Source organism: Hippopotamus amphibius, chromosome 15 (assembly GCF_030028045.1).
Source record: "Hippopotamus amphibius kiboko isolate mHipAmp2 chromosome 15, mHipAmp2.hap2, whole genome shotgun sequence".
NCBI lineage: Eukaryota > Metazoa > Chordata > Mammalia > Artiodactyla > Hippopotamidae > Hippopotamus > Hippopotamus amphibius.
Window position 1 is genome coordinate 4475196 of NC_080200.1, and position 24671 is coordinate 4499866.

The following is a 24671-nucleotide window of genomic DNA, read 5'->3' on the forward strand; positions in this document are numbered from 1 at the left end:
CAGGGGCAGGAGAGGACTGTGATCTGGGCTTTGGTGGACATGGGCCTGGGGAACCAAGGAAAATGTTTCCAAGTTAAAGCAGAAAAGCAGAGGCTTGTCCAGTCCCATCTGTAAGGGCAGACTGGGGAGGAGGCTGAGGCTGCAGGCAGTGCCGGCTCTGGGGTCAACTGCTGGCCATGGAAGACTGCAGGGCAAGCGCGGGGCGGTCAAGCTGCAGGCCCCCTACCCAGTGGCCTGCCGGGGCTAAGAGCTGGGAGGCCTGGCTGCGCACGTGGGCGCCGAGGAGTGTCAGGGAGCCACAGAGTTCTGGTCCCTGGGACCCGGCTCCCTTTCCTGGGGGACACGTCTGTGATCAGGAAAAGCCTCTCTACTACCAGCAGACGTCTGGGAAATGAGACATGTTTTCCACAGTGAAAGATCAAAGGTGGAGACGGCAGGCGCATCGCTCTCTCCAGATGAGCCCAAAGCGGTGCGTTTCCCCTCGCAGCTAATGAGGGCGCTGAGGCCCGGGAGGAGGGGTCTGGGACGGACAGCTGCGCAGAGCTGACATACAGGGGCTCCTGAGGTGGCTGAGAGCCTGGTTTCAGCTGGGCCACTGGTGCACACGGACCCCTCAACCCCTGCACCTTGGTGATGCCCGTCTCAGGGGGCAGGGGAGACAGGCTAACGCACCCTGATCGGTAGCACCAGCATAAAAAGCCTTGTGACTCCAACAGGGCAGATCTGTTCTCAGCAATGCCGCCCAGGGACAGCAGCATTTTACACCCCAGAGGCAGCTTCATTTTTGCGCTAAAGTCCAACCCGTGGGAAAAAAACACCTTTTTGGGTTTCAGGGAACAAGACCAATACACAGAAAGCAGCTGTGTGTTTTTACACATCAGCAGTGAACGTTCCGAAAGTGAAGTTAAGAAAACAATTCCATTTACAATAGCACCAAAGAGAATATAATCCCTTGAATACATTGAACCAACAAGAACCACAAAACATTGTTGGAAGAAAGTAAAGACTTAAATGGAGAGACACCCCAAAGGCCACACAGTGTCTGATTCCATTCACATGAAATGTCTAGAGCAGGCAAATCCACGGAGACAGAATGTGGATTCGTGGTGGCCAGGGGCCGGGGAAGACAAAGTGGGGAGTGACTGCTCAAGGGCACAGGGTCTCTTTCTAGAGCGACAGAAATGTTCTAAACTTCACTCTGGCGACGGGGACACAACTCTGTGGGTGGACTAGAAACCCTTCATGCACACAGAAACACCACCACAGACACCCTGTCAGCCCACACTTTCAGGGATGAAACAAAATCAAATCCGAATTCCCAAACAGGAAGGCCCTCTTCCCGCTGTCTATGTGTGGGTGAGCCAAACTGCTCTCCTTGGGCAACACTAGGTTTGCAGTAAGTAACGCTCGCTGCTGGTTAGCGGGAAGGAGCTGATCCCAATGGGCTCCTGGGAGCCTGCGCTGGTGGAGCTGGTGCCTCTCCAGTAGGAGAGGGGTCGTAACACCACACTCAGGAGAGCCAGACAGCACAGGATGCAGGTGGCGGGGGACGGGGCACGTGTTGCCAGATGTTCCTTTTGGGAAGGGAAATACTGAACTACGTTTCCAAAGCTCAGGATTATTTCTGAAGATGACTGGCAATTTAGAAACATCTAAAAAAGCCGAGATGAAATTCACAATTTAGGTAATTTTAAAAGGCCTTTGGAGCTGGCTTTGCAGTGCTCACACTGAGGCTACAGATTGATCTCACTGCTCTGCTCTGATCGTTTGACCCCTGGGGCTGCCCCAGGCTAACCAGCAGGGGTGACGGGCCTGGAGCGTCAGTGCCACTGACCGCAGGCACTGGGCCTGGTGCTGGCCCACCCCGCGGAGACACAGGACACTCACGCTGAATGCTGCGGTGAACGGACACACAGGCATGGTGTGTCACGCTCCTGATGGCAACCGGGGACTCAGGACGAAGGGGCCAGACCAGGAGGGAGGGCGCGGACAGGGCAGCACCCCCAGAGGTCCCGCCTCGGGCCCCATCTGCACCAAACCAAATGTGCCTCTTCTCCTGGCCTCCAGAAGCTCTTTCCCTGCAACGAGGTCAGGGTGCAGTGAAGAGGCGCTGCCTGATGGCACAGCCCCACCACTCACACCAGGGTCACGGGGTACCTAGGCCGCTGTACCCGAGTCTTTTCAACGGCTCATGCATGGTCCCCATGAGCTTGCTGTGGGAAGAGGACTCTCCCTCCAGGGGAGACTCTGAATCACGCCTGAAGCAAGCAGGCTTCTTTCTGCCCCACCTCAGAGAGACCCCAAATGATGTCTGAGGGAGGCAATGCTGGCCCCAAGGGAACTTGGGACTTAATCAGGAGGATAGATCAGAATTTAACCTGGTGTGTACCAGAGGTGAAAAACAATCCACGAGACGGCAGTCTGGTGGGGGCCTGAGCGATAAGTAAGTGCATTGAGGACAAAGGGAGCCAGGTTTCTTAGTGTCAGAAAAGAGGTAGAAATATGAATGGGGTGGGGGAGGGGCTACCACAAACACTGTTGGTGCGGGACTGGAAACGTCCACCTGAACCTGGGGTGACCTATACAAGCAGAGACACAGAAACACATGCGGATGTCAGCATGTGTATGCGAACAGGTCCATGCAGGTATATGCTCCTGGCTGTGTGTGTTCCCAGCTCTGGGCTCGGAGAAGGCCTGGGAGCAGTGACAGCCCAACAGCGACTAGCGTGCTGACCACCCAGATCTTGGCCTCTAGAGACCACTCTCCATGAAGCAGAACCAGGAACCCCTTGAGGAAAGGGAGGGAAGAAGACAAGCCTGGAACCCCTTAAGACAGAAAGGAAAGGACATGCTCCAAAGAATGATGGGGACATGGCCAAAGGGCACAGGCTTGATGGGGCTCCCGCCAGCCAGATCTGGGATGACTAAAATAAACTGATGGTGAAAATAAAATCTGAATGTTAAGACAAAAACACTAATAACAACAGATTATAACCCGCTGACTAAAACAGGCATGCAAACATCCATGTGGATCTAATAAACACACGTGCAAGTAAGCGGGGGAGGAGAGACGCTCTTCTGTCCAGCAGAGCGCTGGCTGACAGGCAAAGCCCCACCAGCCATCATCAGGGTATAATCACCTCCAGCAAGAAAACATCAATGGGGCCTCCCTGGTGGTTCAGTGGTTAAGAATCTGCCTGCCAATGCAGGGGACACAGATTCGAGCCCTGGTCCAGGAAGATAACACATGCCTTGGAGCAACTAAGCCTGTGAGCCACAACTACTGAGCCCATGTACCACAACTACTGAAGCCCACGCACCTAGAGCCCGTGCTCCGCAATAAGAGAAGCCACCGCAATGAGAAGACTGTGCACCACAACAAAGAGTAGCCCCCGCTCTCTGCAACTAGAGAAAGCCCACGCGCAGTAACAAAGACCCAACACAGCCAATAAATAAATAAATAAATGAATAATTAAAAAAAGAAAAGAAAAGAAAACATCAGTGGGGGCTAACTGGAGCGCAAGTGAGAGGAAGAATGAGATTTCCCAGTCTCAAAGTCTCTCTCCAGAAAATATTAATCAAAGCGTGAAAAATGACTTTTCAGCAGAGAACCTGGGTGGGTCCCACCCTAATCAAGTAACAGGATGGTGAACACTGTGAGCCACCAGCTGCGATGCACGGGTCCAGGCCTCGGAGGTAGGTCCTTGCTCAGGGCTGCCCTGCTCTTAATGCTGCAGGACGGGGGAGAAGGGGGAGCGAGGCCGTCCCTCACAGACCTCGGAGGCGATCACGAGATTCCTAAAAGAGCTGGACGGCTGGCTCTGGCGGCTCATCACCCGCCACGGCTGACACGGCCCCACAGTTCATGACTCGCTGGGCCGGCACCCCTAAGAACCAAGCTCCTCTTCAGGCCCTGTGAGGGGCATCAGCTCAAAACAGTCTGTCTTTAGAGCCAAAGTGAATTCAACTGTTTGAAACAGTGCCATCGGAGCAACCCTCAGAGTTCCAACAACTCGCCTCTTCCCCGGACGGCGCCCTCGTGCCAGAGTATGACTGATCTTGCAATGCTTTTGAAGTTAGCAATGAATTTATATAAGGCAGGTTGGGTTACAGAATTCGGGTGGTTACACTCGCTCGTTAAATCTTTCATGAGGAATTTGGGCCACGTGGGAGAAACTTTCAGGAAATCTTGGAGCTGGTTCTCTAGTGAGAGACCAAAAAAGGAAAGCTCCACATTCTCCAGAAAGGATCAAGCTATGTTCCTTAAAGTTTCGAAGCTGTGATTAAACATATTTATCTAAACAGATCTGAGTAATATTAATTCATGTGAGAATTTAATACACAGAGAAGGGGTCTGGAAAATCACATAAACTTCAGTGTGGTTACCACTGGGATGGCAGAGTGAGTGAGAAATGGACAGGCGGGTCCTTTTACTCTATGTATTTCTGTGTTTTTAATGATACAAATGTATTATTTGTGTAAAATCTTGGAAACAGAGTAGTATACCACATTATAGTTTTTTTTTTTGGTTTTTGGTTTTGCCTTTTTTTTTTTTTTAAAGAAAAGAATTTGAAACTCCTTGTAACCAGGCCCTGCTTGCAGAAACAGAAATTAAGGGCCGATGAAGCCTGACTCACACCGGATTCCAAATCTACGCGGTGAAGAGTTGGGGAACACTTAGGAACTGAAAAAGAATGCTGATTTCAAACTGCCCGTTCCCGTTTAAGATCATATGCTACAACACAGACTGCTTTTCATCCCAGGAAACCCCCAGGGACTGGCTGAGAAAGGCAAAGGGACGCGAGGGCTCACCTGGTTCTGAGTCAGAATTGCCTGCAGATGGTTCGCAGAAGGTGGATGGCATAAAAACATTGTTTTTTGATACTGTCGACAAGGAGGTGAAGGCAGGGGAGGGAACAAGAGGAAAAACAGCGTGAGTAGGCAGGCCAGATGTGCACGGGATCACGTCTCCCACCTGAGGGGTTGTTTCCAGGCCCCCCTGTTGGGGAAGGGGGGTCCGCATTGCGAGTCCGGCCTTTAGCTACTGCACTCCCACTAAAGGTGAAACCCCAGGACTCTTTCTACTGCAAAAGAAAGGTGGGTGTCCAGCAGGACTGCCTGAGTCTGCCCGACATCTAGCAGTCGACTGGTCTATTGTGGCTGCCCCTGAGGGGGCGGCCAGGAGGGACGCGGAGGCACCACGTGTTCCGCGTTCCCGGGGGCTGAGCCTCAGGCCCTGCTCCTTGTCACCAGTCAGGGATCGGCTGGCTGCAGCCCGCCTCCCCTCACCTGTTTAGTTTCTTACAGAATCAACTGCTTCCTGGGTCGCGCGCCAGGCAACAGCACAGTGGGGCTGAAGAACTAACTGTAGACAGAGGCAGCTAAGTGGAATCAGAGTGCAGTGCAAACACGAGGCCTCCAAACACAGATGGCTGAGCGCCGAGCATCCCCTAGGTGGTGGTGACGCGCGAGAGGAGAGGGCGAATGCCTGCTGGTCCTCTGTCCCATCAGCCTATAGCCACAGCACAAACCACCTCCTCTCTCCTCTGCTGCACCTTCTTGATGCACAAAATGCGGCTCAGCAGTGGATGGCGGGTGGGAAGGAATACAATCAACGGCCAGGAAGCGGACACTCCCTCCTCCTGTAGCGAGGCCCACGCAACGAGCGTGCAGAGATCCTTAAAAAAACGATGTGACTGCAGCCTGGACTGCAGGTGTCTGGAGGGCCCCTCAATGCCTGGCTAGCAAACGACAGTGCCTCTATTCAAGGGGGGTCTCCTGCAGTTGTGAAAAAGGATGTGGCAATGTCCAAAACACGCGTCCAGGGAACAGGTATGAGATCAAATGTGTTACAGGGATGACCGTAAGAGGACACTCCCTGCCTACTCGGTGCATTCCTGTGACGTCGCATTACTCTTGTGAGCAGAAACAAAACTTCCAGGAGTGTCTTTTCTCCCTTATAGTGGCATCCTTAGGGCTCAAGCTTGTAAATATTTTACAAGAATTCCCAGGAATGTACTTCAGGCTGGGGAACTGGAGAGTGACTCTAAGCCAGCACCGCAGGGAGCACGGGGCGATGCCAGAGTGGACCGAGCCAGGACAGGGTGGGGTGGGGTGTGGTGTGGGGGAGACCCTGCCGCAGCTTTTACCCTCCAGGACGCAGGGGTGTCCCCAGGCTTGCAGAACGCCCCCCGCTACGTAGCCCCAGCATTTCCCTCTACCCTGGGAACCCGCCTCTTTCCTGCACCAGCCTTTGCACACCAGCTGGTCTGCTGGCCCATGTGTGTGCAGACCTGGCCCACGGCTGGAGCCTCCAAGCCTAGCCACCTCCACTGGGACAGGGTCCCAGCCTGGCCAACCCTTCTGGGCTCCCCCAAGCCTCCCTCCTCGGGGAGCTCATGACATTCCACCACCAAAGTGTCTGCTGGGGCCACTGGGCTCCCTCTGTACCGTCTCTGTGTGTGTCTGGGCTTCTCAACTGGCCCGCCGGGCTCTAGACACATGGCTGAAGGGCCAGGAGGACACCCCACTTCCCCCACCTTCAGTGGACATGCAGTCAGGATGTGCACTTAGTGGTCAGAGCCCCGATGGGACCCCGACGGGACCCTGACGGTCCCTCTCAGAGAGAGGATTTCTTTGTGAGCCTTCTTTATCAATAGTCCACCAGGCCCCACCCCTCCAGATGGGCACCTGTGCTCCCCAGGGCCACGCTTCAGCCTCGCTCCTGACAGAGACTGAGTGGATTCTAACGGGATGTGCACAGGAGACGGACAGGGTGTGAGGCGCTGGAGGGGAATAGTGGGCTTGGACACATGGGTGCTTTCACCATCCTGCAAAGGGCTGCAACTGTTACCTGACTGTGAAGGCGGGAATTGCGTTAAAGATGATGTTCTTTCTCGCTTGACAGGAGGGCAGTAGTTTCCATCTTCTCGGTCCGAATCTACAGAAAATGAGGAGGAGGAGAAAAATCAGTCTGCTTCCACTTTTACAACCAAAGCTGGCGAAACATTTGAGAGATTTCCTCACCTTCTCCACCTTCGGGGCTGGAGCCTCCAGCTGACCTCTGAAACGAGAACACAGGTCAGGGCGGTCAGAGAGGGCCGCGCTGCCCGGGGCCCGGCAGCTCCTGACTCCCGCCGTGAACAGATCCTGAAATGTAGTGCTGAGGGCATGTGGCCTGGGCTCAGTCACCCAGGTCATAGACAGGCTTTCAACCTAACGTTCAAAAATCCCCTGTGAACCTTCCGCCTCTGCCTCACCAGGCCTCGCGCCAAGGAATCCTCTTAATGGCTGGGAACACGTTCCCTGCACAGGATCAGTTTCCGTGTTTCTCCGCCGGGTACAGTTCACTGGCGTTCCCCCCCACTCCCCTCCCCCCCCCCCCCAATTCAAACAGTGAAACTAGATCTGGCCAAAGTTCACTTTGCCAAGAGCTGGAAAGCGACCCTCCCTCCGCCCTGAAGGGCAGCAGGACCGCTGACACCGGCCGCATGACACCGGGTCACGGTGGTTCCCATTCCTGGCTCTGGCACATCGTGTGGTGCAGAACCCTGTCTCGAGGTGGGCTGTTATTTCCAGAGCAGCCAAGAGCTTTTGATGCCTTGGGCCAAAGCGTTCAGAACAGACTCCCCAGGTACAACAACTCTGACCACAGAACCCACTGAACACTCATAAGCTCAGAGACAGATGGCCAAGGAATTTCCTCCTTGACAACCTTTCATTTCAGAATGCGAATGAGCCATTAAGAAGCTGAAAAGAAGCCCCCGTCACCCCCCACCCGGGATAATACAGTCCCCCCCTGTAGAGCCCTCTCAGGGACTTGCGACTCTTCAGAACTAAGCAGCCACAAGCAAACTCCGAGGGGTGAACATCACCCCCGCTGGGGCACTGGTTTAGGAGCAAGCAGGGGAGCCAATTTTCTTACTTTCAGAAAAGCCCCTCAGGGGTCAAGTTTAGCCAAACGAGGACCACCTGCCTCGAGGAGCTGTTAGGGATTAAATGAGATGATGCATGGGAAAGTGCTCTGCAAGCTGCAGAGCCGGGTGTAAAAGCAGTAACTGCTGTAAATGAGGAAACTGCAGACGAGGAGCTGGGTGACCTCCTAGAGCCGGGGTGGCACTTTCCCCATAAAGGGCCAGAAAGTATTTTCCGCTTCACAGGCCCCATTCGGGCCACATGTTTTATATTCTTTATTTTGTTTTTACGATCCTTTAAAAGCCTAAAAACCATCTTAGCTTGCAGGCTGGACAAAAACAGGCGGTGGGCAGAGTCTGCAGACCCATCCTGAAGGACAGTGAGAGCCTGGATGGTAAGAAAGGGATCTCAACCTGCTCCCCACCCCCCTGCCCCCATCAGAGATCATCCAAGTGCAAGGGAAACAAGAAACCCTCCTAACACAATAGGGGCTTGATATGTGAACACACCATGGGGCCCAAAACGAAATAAAACACCCGAGGGTCCAGCAGGCTCACTCTAGGTGAGCACAAAACAGTGGCCAGAGCTCGACCTCGGAGTGTGAAGGCGCTCAACCCCCCTCTCAAGGGCCTGCAGAACCTAGCCGGCTCCTCCCAGGTCTGCCATGTCCTTAATGTGAAACCCGGGGCACATTATTTCACCAGCCCAGGCTTCAACTTCCTTGCTTGGAAAATGGTGGTGGGGGCCCGCGCTTTCTCCGCAGGGAAAGAGGCGCAGGGGGTCAGTGGGCTAAGCCGGCAGCGCCACGTGGCTCACACCTGGACGGGCCACGCTCTCCCAGCAAGCTCACCCCCGTGGGATGTCACACCAGGGCAGTGCTGGGGGAGGTGGGGGAGCCGGGTGAGGGACCAGGGGACCCTTGGAGGGGTGGAGAAGAGGATCTTAGCATGCGGGGCCGAGAGAGGCACTCTTGCAGTGCTGTCATTCTACGGGGCCCGGGCTGGCACCTGACAGCCCACAGCTGTGTCCCCAGAACATCAGGTGCTCCTCTCGGATGCTCCCCTGCCCTGGGTGGCACCATGAAGGTGCAGGCTGCAGGTCCCTCCCCGCTACTCCTCCTCAGCCCATCCCCCACCAATCCCAGCCTCGACTTCTCCCTAACCCACCCGTGGCAGCCTCTGGGCTGGTGGGATCTGCTGCTTCCTGAATGACTTCTGACCCCTGGAAATGCAGCCCCCACCCCGCAGACACTGCTCCCTACCCTCCCAGATGAGAACCCCTCGGGCCATGGCCTCACCGCTCCCCTGCTCTTCCCCATGGCTCTTACTCTGGCTGTGGGTCTGTGTCAGGGTCCCCCACTAGCCCCTAAGTTCCTGGAAGGTCATGGCCCCAGCACACAGCAGGGCTCGCTAGGCATGTGTTCAGTGGAAGCACCCGCGGACCACAGAGAAGCTGCCGAGGCACGTCCCCCAGGTTATACACAGAATGGCCCTGAAAGCTGTGAGGACAGTATCCTCCTGTTTCTCAGCTGCTTGGGGAAGACAGTCCTTTGCCGCCTGATCTCGAGGCCCCTGCCATTCCTGCTGGCTAGCCAGGTTCATGTCCTCACGTGTGAACCTCCCAGCTTCCTCTGCTACGGATTTCTAACGTCATTCCGCTGTGGTCCGAGAAGACCCTGTGTGATTTCAGTCCTTTTCAATCTGTCGAGACTTGTTTCGTGGCCTAGCGCATAGTCCATCCTGCCGCTTCCCACACGCGCCCGAGAGGACTGTGTACCCTGAAGCTGCTGAAGCCCTCTCTGTCCTCGTCCTGCTTCCACTGGGACGTTCTAGCAACTGATGGTGAATGTGGAGCGCTGAGGTCTCCAGCAATGTAGCGGATTGTCTATTCTCCCCCCGCTGTGTCAGTTTTTGCTTTGTCTATTTTGGGACTCTTTTAACAACACTTAACTTCCTCGCCTCTGACTGCAATGCCCCAAACCTCTCAGGGATCTGGGTCTCCTTAAGAATTTGACGGGTGCTAGGAGCCTTTCCCCAGGAGTGCAGCCAGACCTCCGGGGCTGCAGTCCTGCCTGTTGGGGCCCAGGACTGCTAAGCCCAGGGGCCTCCTGCAGCACCAGGCCCCATTCGTCTGTCCCGCACCATCCTTCCCTGTCACCACACTCCAGCCCTGCTGTCTCCTTCCTGTTTCCTGAACAAGTTGACCCTGTTCCTGCCTCGGTGTTCCTTCCCCATGTGCTACCCCCATGGCCATCCCTGACCACCTCCAGGGTGAACCCGCGCTCACGTGCTGCCCTGTCGCCCAGCAAGCAGGAGCTGTTCCTCTCCACACCCCCTCCAGCCTCTCTTGGGCCTCTGCCGTTTCGTGCATCACTGTTGGAAGTGATCTAGTGTGTCCGTCTGTCATCTGTGTCTCCTGCTACCACGAGGCCCTACCCAGTCTGTTCTGCTCACAGCTCATACACCCCACACCCAGCACACTGCACAAAAGATGCTCCATAAGTATCTACTGCACAGACGGAGCCCCTGTCCTCTGCCACAGCCCCTTCGGAGGCCTGGAGAAGAGAGGTGCATCTGGCCAGACAAGATCAGATACTCCTAGACCCCTGACCCCTGGAGACCCTCAAATCCAGGTTCCGAGTCTATTCTAAGAACCATCCCACAGGAATGTGGCAGGCTGGCCTCTTGGTCCTGGAAAAACTGGGAGGCTAAGGCCTGTGAAGGACAACAAAGGAAGATTCCCCCACTAGGAGAAGCTTCCAGAAGCTGCTGGAACTTCCTGTGGGGTCTGAAATAGCCGACTCAGAAGAAGTGAGGAAAGTGACGCCAGTGCTCTCCTCAACAGGAGCTAGTGCAAGGAAACAGGAAAACAGAATCAAAGTGGAGTCCCTTCTGCTTGCCTTTGGAGATGCCTACTTGGCAGCCAAAAGACCCCCGCCAGGGAAAGCCCACGCTTGCCGTCTGGACCCTGCTGCCTTGTGTTGTCTTCCCCTAAAAGTGCAGCAACTCCCCTTCAACCACCCCGCACCCCACACAAGGCCAATGCCAGCTCCACAGACACCATCCTTGGACATAGCAGCCTGGGGGGCAGGACCTCTCCTACATCAGAGTGGTCTGGGGGCCACCCCTCGCCCCAACCGAGGGAGCAGCTCTTCAGGGGTCAGTCTAGAACAACACCTGGGACACGTGGGGTTGGGCCCTGCAATCCCAACTCCTTGGAGCCAGGAAGCCTGCAGCCCAAAGCTCAGGAGCTGCTGCTCCAGGGACTCCTGTGAGGAGGATTCTAAAGAGCAGGCTTTCAGGATCAGCACTTCTGGGGGGTACTGAGGCCAGAAGCATGGTGTGGAAGCCCCATTTCCTCCTCTTCTTCTTCACACAGCAGAAGCCACCTCTCGAGGATTAGGGCTTCAGGATGCCACCCCAGGGACGTTGGGACCAGCACCCACTAGGGACACCATGATGAAAATATCCCCAATGAACACTTACAGGAGGAGGCCCAGGAGAAAGAAGACCAAAGAGAACCCTTCAACTTATTTTCCTGGCGTCGGGACAGTGTGAACGAATGAAGCAGACAGTGGCGGGGCTGTGGCCTAGCCAGCAAGTCTGCCCTGACCGCGTGCTGCATGGCGGCCAGAGTCCTGTCAGCTGGCGGGGCAGGCAGCGCAGTCCTCTCCCCTCAGAAGACACTGGAACCTGGGAGGGAAGCAGCTCATTCTGTGAGCCGTGGACGTCCCTGTCGCCAAGTACAGAATAGGAGGGAACGCCTAACCACAGGTGTGAGAAGCTTCTGATCTTTGTGTAAAGGACGAAACAATGAAAATTACGATCGTTCAACCTGCTAAGGCTTGCACCCTTCACCCGCAACACGGCTCTCATAAGGCTGCCTGGCGTGGCCTCGGGGGGACGAGGGTGCCAGGCTAGTCCAGGACGAGGGAGGGAACTGAGACACAGACAAACGGGCAGCGAGCAGGAATGAACGGCACTGCCTTCCTGACCTCCCGGAAAAGACCAGAAAGCAAAACCATGCCAGGGAAATTCCTTCCAGAAAACACCAGACACCATTCAGCCTGCCTGGAGCTCAGTGACTCCCATATCTGGACGGCCCAGTTAGAAAGCCCGCTGCTGGGGCTGCAGGAAGATGGACGCCTGGGACGAAAAATCACTTAAGGGAGGGGGCTGCTGAGGTGTCCTCGCCTTCATGTGGACCACTGGCCAATTTGCTGCTGTCTATTCTGTGACCAAGGGAACCGGCTCAGAGACTTTTACCAAAAGGGCAGACACTAAAAAAAGAAAGAGAGAGGTGGCCTCCAAAGATGTGAACACCGGGCAGGGGCAGGACGAGGGTCAGACCCCGTGCAGGTGCCAGAGGATGAGCGGACTCAGCCCAGACTCTTTCTAAGCTTCCTGGTGGGTCTCAGAAACATATTTCAGGCTCGGCAGTGCCTTGGCCAGAGCTTCAGCCCGGCAGACTTCAGCCAGACTCGCAGTGAGCACTGGGAACGCTCGCTTTCTCCGGATCAAACAGAGACCTTAATCTGGATGTGGTTTGGTCTCCTTCAAGCTGCCTTTTGAGAGCCAGGAAATCTGACATATTGAGACTTTTTCCTGGTACCGAGTCTTCAATGGTCAGAGTTCTGATGAGACTGGAAGGTGCGAAGGGCCCTTCACAGGCAACAATTCAGCGAGCCACTGTTTATCACAAAGAACTCACAGCCTTACACTCCCCAAGGGACCGTGGAATAAAGAACAGGCCACACGTGAGGGATGAGACCTGTCAGGTAACGCGTGGATGTTCCCTGAACTCTGGTGTGCTATAGAGCGAGCTCCAAATCTGCTCTGATGCAAAAGCAGCTCGTCTGAGTTCCCACAGAACCAGCTCAGCCCAGGAAGAAGCTGGGCTCGGGCTCCATCTACCTTGATCTAGGCCCCGACTGACCTAAAAAACAAAGTTTACTTTGCCTTGATGCCCAACCAGCAGAGAAAGCCCTGGTTGGCTCAGAGCTGTCACAAATGATGTGACGATGGTGCTGCTGGGACTTGTGACAGAACCGGGGATCGATCCTACGGTGACAAATGTTAAAACCACACAGTGCACATGCGTGTCATGGGCACGGCCTTGGCCGCGACACTGGTACATTCAGAGACCGCTGCCCCCAGCCCCGGCTCTCTCCCACGGTACGTTAACAACCACCCCCAGGTTCCCTGCCATCGCGCTTGACCTTGCATTTGCCAGTCCGGGCACTGCTTGACTTTCTTGGAATTAGAGCCTCTGATTTACAGTCCACAAGAATTGAAAAGTCAAGTTCCGGTGGCCAGGTCTCAGAAATCACCGTCTGGACTGGCCACAGGCAGAAGGAGAGGCCCCCGGGGTACTTCCTGCACAGTCCCCGTCTCACCAAGTGGGCATTAGAAGTAAGGGGCCCGAAAGAGCCTCGCTTCTGGAAGGGCGGCTGCCATGACACAGCCTCGACCACTGGCCACCGTCCCCTGAAAACCCTCAACCTCTTCAGCTGGAGATTCTTTGTAAACTGTGTTTTTTTTCAACCCCAGCACAAGGGCAGATCCATGCAGACATCACCTGTCCTCAGGGAACAGAGAACAAGTCCTGCGAAAGCTGAAGGCACGAAACTCATTCAAGGTTCCAGCAGCTGCTCGGACCCCAAGCCCAGAAATGACCACCTCTGAATCCCTGCTGTCAGCCCTCGTGTGAGGACTGTACTCCCAGAACTCTCTGGTGTACGTGCCGCAGGCCGGAACCTTTCCTGGGCTTCCTTACTCCAAGCCCACTTCTCCGGCACGAAGGACTACCCCCCCGCCCTCCCACCCCCCAAAAGACTCTTTCTTCTTTTCCCGCCACATAGTGATTTCTCCAAAATGTTACAATTTGGCTCCAACCTCACCTTGGCTGAACATCACTTCTTCCTGCATGTCCCAGGGTCTGGGGGCTCTAAGTGAATTTCAGTGGTTTCCTTAAGGACACAGGAGGCTGGTGACGGGACACGGGGAGCTGCTAAAGGTCTAGGGTAAGGTCTGGGATTGTGACACCCTGCAAGGCCGCCCAGGGTTCAGCATGGCAGAGTGGGATTCTCTGCTTTCCCAAGACTCATTCTTCCCTGTCGTGAGAATGGGGGCTCTGTCACTAGGTACCAAGAAGAGGAGGTTTTTGATCCTGAATGTAGGATAATGTTTACCTTTCCCAACTTATCAAACTCCAAAACCTCAAGACATCTCTTGTTCTGGGGAGTTCACAATCTTCTCCACCTATAATCTTCAAAAGCCTTCTGAATACAAAGATAAAGGGCTCAAGGGATTCCCTCTGGATTCAAAGGAAGAGTCTCTTCTTCTTCCTGCTTTGATTGAAGAAAGCAGTTCACAGCCCAACCACAGTCCAAACATAACTGGTCTTGCAAAGCAATCTGCGTTAGACACCTTTTCCTACAGATCAAGGAAGCCGGAGCCTTTTGTGTTTCTAAGATACTGAATTGAATGCCCAAATGTAGGGAGAGAAGGAAAAATGCAAGGAGGGAGAAGGGGATGAATTTGATGTGGAAGGTGCTATCCTGCTGCTCAGTTCCTCGTTTCACCCCTCACCTCCTTCAGGAACCAGGATTAGCTTCTGGCTAAGGGCAAACGTTCCCCCAACTAGAAAAGTCTCAGGTAAAAGGAGACTTGCTCTTTCCCGACTTTTTGGCAGCAGGATTTAAAGAGAGCTGAAGAGAGCCTTGTCGTCTTTTCATTATCAGCAGCTGTGGACGACCTGGAATCTGGCTCTGAGGGGCCCGGAGGGTAAGGGGCCAGTCTGGGTTGGGAGCCCCGGGCCGTGGGATGCTGGGTGGAGGTGGACTTACCCCTGCCAGTTCTCGTGGAAAAGGAAGAAGCTGGGCTTCGGGAGCGCTGGCGGAAGCGCTAGCGGGGGCAGGAAGCTCTAGGGCATGCTCACCAGCTGACTCGGGGAGACCCGTGCCATGGTGGGGGGCCTCAGCCTCCCCCCGAGGCTCCTCTCCTGAATCCGACAAGTCTTTTTGCTCTGCAGAGGACTGGGAGCGAAAAAGACAATTTTCCTTCAATGTAAATAAAGCCTGCAACGTGGGGCAGGGGACGGGGGGCGGGGGAAGGTCTAGAGAAGCTCGACCTTCAGCAGTTCCTGCCTGGGAGGTTGGGTCAAGAGAGCCTGCGTGTGCTACCGCGTTCTGCTCCACAGAGCCGGCCCTGCACACAGACAGAAGGGGAACCAACGTGGACCTGCTGCTGTTGGACTTGCAGGGAGCTCTGAGGTGTGCAGGAAGCCACACCCTCATTTTGAAAACTGCAAGGTGGCCCCTGCGGCATGGAGATGGCAGTGAGTAAGGAAACACATTCCTGGTGACCAAAAAGGGGGCAGTGCCTCTAGCAGAGGAGAATGGGGCCATCGTGTCAAGCTGTCCCCAGGGCTTATTACCCATCCACTCAAACATACTCATGAGGGTAGGTGGGTACCAGCACCCTGTCTGGCCACCAGGAGAGGTGGGGTGGCAGGGCCAGGGCTTTTGCACTCGCTGCATCCCTGCCAGCACCTTCCCACCTGCGCTGCTTAAACCCTAGAGGGAAGAACGTTTTCTTGCTTGGTGAGGGCAAGTGTGGGGTGACCCCGAGAGCTGGCAGAGACACAGTGGGAAGGTGGGTGGGGGTCCAGCTGAAGGAGGGAGCCCCTTGGCCTAGGATTCTCCCAGGTTCACCCTGAATGTCCTGGGCCAGGGCTTATCTAGAAAACAGCCAGGGTAAGGGGAAGCTGGTCCCTGAAGTCCTTGTCCTTGGAAGCACAGAACCCCTGGCATCCTTTGAGGTGGTTCTTGGGATTCTGGAGGGGCTTCCATGGGCCGAGGGATCTGTGGCCAAGACTCTTCTTGGGATGTGGGTTACAAAGCTGATGTCCTGGAACAAACAGATGGACTCTAGTCCCCACACCTCCTGCCCGGCGCCACCCACCACACGTTTGTTTTGCTTTATGAACTAAATGACCACGGGGCCACCCTGTCTCCCTGAAGACATGGCTGTGTTCCTCCTGCCTGTGAAGTGACTGAAACCTCTTTAGACAGGACTTGGGACTATTTTTAAACCTGTTTCGCCTGCTGGATGAAAGGAGCTATACAGAGGATTTAAGAGAACTTTCAAACATTCTTAGAAAAGCAAAAGCAACACGTTAACTCATCCATACGTCTGAAAAGTCACCCAAACTGACTCTTCCTATGCAGGGGAGGATACACGCACATAAAGGCCTTCCTTCCCAGGCCGCTCCTCAAACCTCTCCAGGGCACCGAGGACGGTCCACGCACCGGTCTGCTGCTACCTTATGGCTAGAGATTTAACACCTGATGAGAGGAAATGGAACCCAGAGCTCTATGGGAAACTGCCTATCTCTATTCAAAACCACTTGGATTTTTTTTTTTTAATCCCTGCTTTTCAAACATAAATGTTCAAATGCCCCTTGTGGCACGGTGGGCTTGAGATGAAGCCTGTGTCGCAGGACCAAAAAGAAATACAAACGCGATTCCAGCATCTTCTCCTTGGCTCTGAGTGCTTCTACTGGACGAGATAAGTAAGCTCTAAAGAACTAAGACAGAGGCTGTAGTTTTTCAACATGCCTGTTACATGGGACATTGAGATTTTGGCAGCCTTTGACATCATCCTAAAATATACGTGGCTGACAAAAAACCACGCAACACAGGATACGCTTGTTAGACACACAGGACGCTTCTGGTGTTGTCAGTGACACCCTGCTTTCTGCCCGACAGCAGACTGTTGTTGTAACTGCTCTGTCCTTTTGCTAAACAGACATTATCCTGCTAGTGCAACCCCAAAGTCTTCTGCCTTCAGATGAACAAATATTTGGAAGATAAAGTAAATGAAAGAAACGTTCAGTCATCACAAATGGTGAAACAAACTACAGAAGGAGGTTCAACTTCTCTTCACGTTCAAGAGAAAAACACTGCCTCCACTCAAGGCGGTTACGAAAAGAAGGTTTCATCTTTGCCCCTAAAACACAAGTACATGGAACCGCAAGCATTTTGTGAAGAGCTCCACCTTGAGGAAGTTCGGGAACAGGAAAGCAGTGGAGACAGTCCTGTGCTGCCAGTCTGACTCTGGGTTGGGGTTTCAGGCGTCACGACTGCCTGCTGCTCTAACACAGAACAGTGGGAGGATGTGACGACTTGTCCCAAGACCAAGGGATGCCACCGGCAGGCCACCGCCACCGATCTGTGGTTTGCTGCGAATGCAACTCAGTCTGTGGGCCTGATAGAAAATCCTGTGTGGCTGTCACCAAACCAACACCAAAACGCTGGGCTGGCAGCCTCATTTTTTTCTTTTCGATTTCAAATCTTTTATCTCGATCGTGATTCAGTAATAACAGCTGGGCCTCTGAAGGGGGCCGGGGGCTCCTGGAGTGTCTCCCCCTGCAGCACTGCTGGTTTAGAGATGACTCACTGAAAGGAGGTAACGGTCCCACAGTTGACAATGGGACGTCTTGATCTCCGTGGACTGAAGTGGCTCAAGAACCAGCTCTATAGGGACCTGGGTGACAATCAGGACATTTCAATGTGGACTGTACAGTAGAGGGTATTTCTGAATTAACGATCATTTTCTCAGGCGTGACCATGGCACGGGGGCCATGGAGAGAATTCCTGGGAGACACCTGCTGCAGTATTTAGGGGAGAACCCTCAGGTGGGCACAACTTAGACGCGAGCGTTTCCGGCGTTTATGATAAATGTGTTAACAGTGAAGCCAGGTGAAGGATACCCAAGGCTCCGCAGTACCATTCTTTTAACTTTTCTGGGGATTTGAAACAATTTTCAAAATCGAAAAATTGAAAGAGGGGAAAAAAACCTCACTCAGAAAAAAACAACAGCAACCTGAATAGATCTTCTCAACTCTTGCTTCTGTGGTGTGAGGAGGGAGGGGTGAAGTCGCGGCAAGAGGCGGAGAGCGGGAGGGTCTCCAGGTCTCACTTGGTGACAAGTATCATCCTGGCCGCTCCTCGCAGACCCCCCTTCCCGTCGCCTCCCCCGGGCCAGGGAGCCACGCACACAGACACGGAGCAGCTGTCCGAGCCTCTCCGCTTCCTTCCCGCCGACGTCCGAGCCGTCACAGTGGCCGAGAAGGCAGGAGGGCTCGTGTCCACTGCGCAGCTGCCCGCCCGGCAGCTCAGGGAGCAGCCCCAACGGACACGCAGGCTCCCCTGGCCTCTGCCGTCAGACGCGGAGGTTCTCCGCGCCCTTCCGGAGATCTCGTCACACAAGTGTGACAGCCGTGGAGAGGCCGAACTCTGAGGAGCTGCAGGTCAGTTATTTTTAGAAGCCCATTCAGAGCTGGCACTGAGTCAATATTTTGATGCGCACGTTTTCATGATGACGAGCATCTCCCTGGAGACTCTTCGGGTTCGGCCTCACCCCGTCGATGTAACCGGCATTGAGCTTCTGAAGGTGATAACGTCTAAGTCAGCCTCTGAATTACGAAGCAACAGAACCCCCTCAACCGTGAAAACAGTACTGAAATAAGAATTAGTCATTTTAAAAGCATTTTAAATTCAGCCAAATAAACATTACATGCTAGTGTTTCACCCTGCTCGTTGTCAGAAAGTCTTCAGGTTTTAGGAATTATTCATTCCGATCACGTGTTTCAAATCTGGGCCGGCAACCCTTTTCTGTAAAGGGCCAGACGCGGAACATGCTCGACTTTGCAGGCTGCCTGGTCTCGGTCCAAACCGCTCACTTTGCTGTTGACAGCGCGGGCGCGGCCTAGCTCCCTGCAGGGCCGGGGTGCTGCGCGCCAATACAGCTGTGCTGACAGAAACAGCCGTGGCGGCGGTCCTTAGTTAGCTGACCCCTGTTTTAAACTAAAAGTGGTTCAAAGGAGAATCATCATAAAATTCAAAATTCTAGAAAATCCTCACTTTATGGAAAACCTAAGAGAAGTGACTTTTACACCTGAAGCAGAACCCAAACGCATCCACTTCTAAAAGCCAGAAGCACATAGGCTCCTCCGCAGGACAAATGATACAAGCATGTGTCATTAAGCTGTACGAACCGGTCGGGGCCCAAGGGAGAGGAGACAGCAGAGGCTGATATATCTTGAAAATACCACCGAGAAAACTCAAACAAAACGGAAAGAACATTTCCTCGTGGTCTGTGCCTCTCCGGCATGAGAATTCACACTGGAAGGATTAACGTGAGAACAAGCCTAGCAGATAAGCCCCAGCTAACACAGGAAACACCCTGCAGGGGTGTGGGCGGGGGTCTTACGGCAGCTGCTTCCCCCCCCCCCACGCCCTTCCCAGCACAGCCCTTGATCGCTGTCTGGGAAGACAGGACCGCTCAGGACGAGAAGCCTGGCCTCTCTCCTCAGACCAAGGCGCAGGGTTTACAAGCAGCAGCTGGGCCGCCGGGAGCCCCCAGACGGGGAGCCGGCCCCCCATGGGGGGACCAGACACCCACCCAGCACCTGGCCTGTGGGTCACGAGCCCTGAGCCAAGGAGCCCCTCCAATGCTGTCCTCAACAACAAGACACGTGGATCTCAGAACACCCAGAACAACGCAGCGCACGGGTCACTCTCAAATCTTGCCGTGGTTATGACATCACAGCTGCCGTCCCTGGGCCTGAGGGCAGGGACCAGCCTTTTTTGGATGAGCAGGAGGAGTCCTCACCACAGAACATCAACTACCTCTGGACACAGCCTGGACCTTCCACTCCGACCTGTCACGGGGGACACAACCCCATGACTTGGGGGTAAACAACCGCACGCAACTGCACCCCCCCCCCCCCACCCCACCTCTGACGGGCTGCTCGCTCATTACCATGACTTGGGCGAGGTACTTCCAACAACAGGGCAAAGGAGACATTTAGAGCCCGAGGCGGAAGCTACCTTTTAACAAAGATGGGTGGTGAATACACACTGCAAGCCAACTGCTAAGTATGCTCAGTGCATTTACGCCAAATTGGCTGGGGCCAAAAAAATCCCCCTAAAGTCTTTAAAGGTCCTATTTTCCCCTTAACCAGCACGGCTCCCTCTCTCTCCTCCCCCCGCCAACCCCCCACCCCACCGGGTCCCCCTTCTCTCCGTCCTACCAGGTTTCCTAATGCACAGCAGTGCTTCTAAGGCACATCATTAGCAATTAGAGGGAAGCTTTCCACCACTGTTTTTTACAGCAGGGCCTCTGAGCCCTGTCCCACACACCCCGTCTCAGCCTCGTGCCACGGGAACCTAAAGCCACCGGGCCTCTTCCCAAAGACTAGCGTGGAGGCTTCGAAGGCAGAAGCATCCTCGGCCATGCGACCGGGGAGAGAGAGCTCTGGGAGAACACAAGGTAGAGCAACCACCCAGGTGAAGGGAGAACACAGCGGCCCCTTACCTTTTGTCCTTTATCCTTCTGAAACACAAAGACGGGCGGAGCAATGGCAGGCTTTTCTGCAAAAAGAAAAATTGGTGTTTTTCCCCCCAACACTATATTTGTACAGTAAACAAAGCTACATTTGTTTGTAATAAGTTAAAAACAAACAAAAAACCACAAACCTGATATAAAGCTAGGAACTCCAAAGACCATCAAATCGCTTAGAGAACAGTTTCTTGGTACGGGTGCGGGAAGGTGTTAAGTTTGTGAAAACTTGACACAGTGCTGGGATACGTGCACTTTCCCGTGTGCACACGCACACCAGTACAAAGGCTGCCCGACCCACTGGGACAGGCCCCGGCACGCAGGGAGCGCAGCGGGGAGGGCGGCAGGCTGCAGGGTGTCTGGGGGCTGCTGCTCAGCGCCACCAACGGCGGTGCTGCAGGAACGAGGCGCAGAGACGGCAGGTCCCCAAGTTCAAAGGCTGGAGACTAGGTTTTTAATTTTTTTTTTGGCCACGCCATGCGGCATGCAGGATCCTGGTTCCCCGACCAGGGAGTGAACCTGAGCCTTGGCAGTGAAAGCGCCGAGTCCTAACCACTGGACCGCCAGGGAATTCCCTCGGTTTTTTAATTGCTATGTTTTCCAGATCTGCAGGCCAGCTAGGGCCGGGGGCGACCCGTTTGCAACCTCTGCCCACGGGGCACACGTTCTGTGGAGAGCTTACTCCGCTCGGGTGAGCCCTGCGTTCCATCCGGGTCTTTAAGTGAGGGCCCGTTTAAAAAATAAAAAACGTGTGGAGTTGTGAGAGGTATGAAAGTCCGTCCTGCACAGCTGCTGCTGAAGGAAGAAACCCTCTGGGATGCCGTCACCGGACCAGGAAGATGCTGCTGGTCGTCCGCAGGCAGCGCTGGCTGTCTCCCATCCGGGCAGCTGAGTCCACGGCCCTCTGCCGCTTGCCCCCAAGCGGCGGCCACTCAGGAAGGCCCTGCTGCTGGCCAGGGAGCTCTGGACGAGGACCGCCTTAACCTGGGGGGTGGGGGGACGGGGCTGGAGGCCCTGGGCACGTGGCTCTGGGTGTGCTCACAGGCCCTGCGGGCACACCCAGGACCTCCCTCAGCATTCGAGGCCCGAAGGGCGGCGTGGATGGGAAGCTGGTGGGGGCGGGTCGTGCAGCTAGGGAGCACCCGCACAGCCCTTCCCCCTCCCTCAGTCGTGGGGAAACGAAGTGAACCAGGAGCCTGCACTCACACAGCTTTAACCCGGGAGGACCGCCACGCGGGAGGAGACACAGTTTGAGGGCCACGAGAGCACTCGTTTGGGATCTGGTCAGGGGGTCTGGTCTGGAATATTAGGGAAATGTCCCTGAGAAGAGGCAGCTGTGCTGAAGCCCCAGGAAGAAGAGCCTGAAAGGGAGGGGCCGGTGTGTAGGCCCAGCTCCTAGGGTGACAGGGAGCCTGAGGGGCGGATGGTGGGATGCTGAGGGTTTGGGAATCTGGGACGGCTGTAAAGGGAGTGGGGGAGGCACAGAGAGAACAGAGCTTGCAGAAGGGGCGATGGTGACCACCCGCAATAAAGACGACGGGGTGGGGACGAGGTCTGGGGAGTAACAGGACAAGACTGAGACGATCAAATGGACACTGTCCCACGCGCCACCCCCAGCACTCCCGCCCCACAGAGGTGCAGGACAGACGCCAATCTTGACTTTGGGGCCAGCGCCCACCGATGGTGACCACTCCCTCCGCTGTGTTCACTGAAGCCGTGTGGCACTTGGGTCCGATTCAACACGACAGTCCTCACCAGCACAGCCCATGCAATCACTGGGGTAAATGACCTCTATGAGACCAAAGTGCCACAAGGGAGGAGGGTGGGGGTGTGGAAGGGTCTTCCACGCGGCCCGAAACCCCCCAGCACAGACGCGTCGGTGCTGCTCCACAAACCCCGGGGGAATGAATGAAAGAACGAACGTGCCTACTGCTGGGCAGTAAGTGACAACAAAGGAAAGCTGGAGGGACTCTGGGGACAGCAGCAGCCTCTCCACACCACGTCTGCCACAGGGACCCCACAAGCCTAGCACCTGGGGCTGCGGGTCCAGGCCCCAGCCTCACTTCTGCATTCGACTCTGGCCAGCTGCCAGGCGCGGGGCATGCGGGAAGGAGCTGGGATTTTGGTCAGCCCAGGGCCCCCCTTCCCCCACTCCACGGTTTAGTCAGAGCCCAGCCCTGGCTCCAGGCCCGAGGAGGAGAGTACTGCATGCCCCGGCCCCAGGCCCCAGGCCAGGCCGCTGACAGCCAACGAGACTCGGGTCCGGGGCTTCTGCGGCAGCTACTGGGGAAGGGGCGCTCCTGCTCTTCTGGGGCTGCCAGCAGCCGGGGGTCACCACGAGGGGCCCTGGAGCAGAGCCAGTCCAGCAGGAAGCAGAGCCAGGGATGGAGGAGGAAACTGAGCCCTGGAGACATGGCTGGAGGCCCCAGGTCAGCAGGCCCAAAGCTGACCGGACCCCACCCTGACTCTCCAGGGAAGCTGGCAAACGCCGATTTATGCTTCCGCCGGCCTGACTTGATTTCTGCCCCTCTGCCTCTGAGAGCCACTGGCCTCTCTGAGAGGCAAGGCCTAGCCACTGCAGACTTGATTAAACACACACCATACCCTGGAGAGGAAACCCGGGACAGGCCTCACAGTGAAGCCAAGATGCTCTCTCTCTCTTCACAGCAGGCACCACCACCTGACGCACGACGTGTGTACGGGTTTACGGTCTGTCTCCCCAATAAGACATCAACTCGGCGAGGTCGGAGGCTTTGCCTTGTGCCCCTCGTGTCCCACAGTCTGAGGGCAGTGCTCGGCCCCCCCGGGACTCCGTAAGTATCTGGTGGAGGGACGGGTGAGGGGAGGGGGGCACGGAGAAAATGACTGCCAGGCCGAAAAGAAGGACTGGAATGGAGAGGGAGCATCTGGGTGGTAGAGGCGGCGTGTTCTGGTGCTGGGATTGTGCGGGCTGACGTGCAGGCACACAGGAGGGACTGCCTGTGGGTCCCCGGGGCAGGACAGGAACAGAGTGAGTTTCAGAAGGGGGCTGTCTGTGGTGTGGAAGTCCTGCCCAGCACCTTCTGGACTGCACGGCAGGGTCCGGGCGCAAGCTGGGAGAGGTCCCATCGCTGGAGAGACCCTCCTGCACTGCGACGGGGCACGCGCGTGGCTGGGGGCTGAGGGCAGCGAACGGGGGACATGGGGCTCCGCGCTCAGAAAGCAGATCCACCCTCATCACCTCCACTGCTGGAGTTCAGACCGCCCTTCTTTCCCTGCCTCTGCCCTCACCCCCTGAAGTGCAGCCTGTGCAGAGCAGCCAGAACCACTCATGTGAAACTCATACACTTTCAACTCTAGCAACGTCCTCCCTGACTAGGATCAAAGGAGCTCCAAACGGGCCACCCCCCACCGACCATGACTGTGGCCCTGAAGAGCCCCCATCCCCGGCATGCCCCACGCTTCTGCCCCTTCTGGAATCCCACCTGGCTTAGTCCCTCTGCCTCGAAGACATCCTCACCTCTTCTGTGGCCAACACACATCCAGGTACAGACAACCACCTCCTCTAGGAAGCTCCCAGTCTGAACTGGGCTCCTGAAGCCTGCTCTGGCTTATATCCTGCACGGGTTACACCGAGGCTACCTGTCAGGGACGCTGAGAGACCACAGACACAGCATCCACAACAGCTCTGCGTGCGGCCTGTTACCACGTGCGTGCCACGTAAGACCCATCCAATAAATGTTTGAACTAAACCCCCTCTGTACTTCTTCACATGGGAGCACCCGCTGCTATGTAATCACATAAACATTTATGAAGCCCTTATTCTGTGCAAGGCACCATGGGAAAAATGTGGAATAGGAAGGTGGGGGCAGAAAAACTTCAGGGCAGAACATCTGATGAAAAAGGAGGGAGTGTGTCTGTTTACTTGGCCAGTGCTGCTGAGCCCGGGAGCTCTGGGGGGTTATTTGCTCATTTGCTCACTGGCAGTGTCCTCCCCTGGACCGTAAGCTCCGTAAGAGCGGGGCCTCTGTTGTGTTCACCTCTGTATCTTCAGAGCCAAACGCAGTCTCACACAGAACCTGTGCTCAACAAGCACTTACAGAGCAAGTGAAATGCTGGGCGCCACACAGGCTGGGACCGGGGAGGCCTGGGTCCTGGCAGCCCACCTCGGGGGCCACAGGGACCCCCGCGGAGCGCAGGTTTGGCGGTCATGAACTTCAGTCAGAGCCACGCGAGTTTCATTTCTGTTCAGCCCCTTTAGGGCCCAAAGACTATAAACTGCAAATCAGTCCTGACTTCACACCAACAACACGCACATGCAGCCTCTTCCAGGCAGACTGGTTTTTAACCGTCCCACGTCACCACTGCCTC

The 24671-nt window shown here is 55.4% G+C and overlaps 1 protein-coding gene across 12 annotated transcripts in view; it reads right to left on the reverse strand.

Annotated features, from left to right (window-relative positions):
* RANBP3 (RAN binding protein 3) overlaps positions 1–24671 on the reverse strand; it is a 51367-nt gene that overhangs the window by 12403 nt on the left and 14293 nt on the right. For 2 of the 12 annotated variants that reach the window (XM_057708603.1, XM_057708606.1), the window contains exons 2-7: positions 20459–21305; positions 20298–20353; positions 14762–14950; positions 7027–7063; positions 6854–6940; positions 4813–4884 (exon numbers count right to left, since the gene is read on the reverse strand). In XM_057708603.1, coding sequence (XP_057564586.1) covers positions 4813–4884; positions 6854–6940; positions 7027–7063; positions 14762–14950; positions 20298–20353; positions 20459–20489 — 472 coding nt within the window. In that variant the 5' untranslated portion in view covers positions 20490–21305. Of the gene's footprint in view, positions 1–4812; positions 4885–6853; positions 6941–7026; positions 7064–14104; positions 14264–14761; positions 14951–20297; positions 20354–20458; positions 21306–24671 lie in introns of those variants that run through there. The other 10 variants (XM_057708607.1, XM_057708608.1, XM_057708610.1 and 7 more) reach the window with 8 other exon arrangements.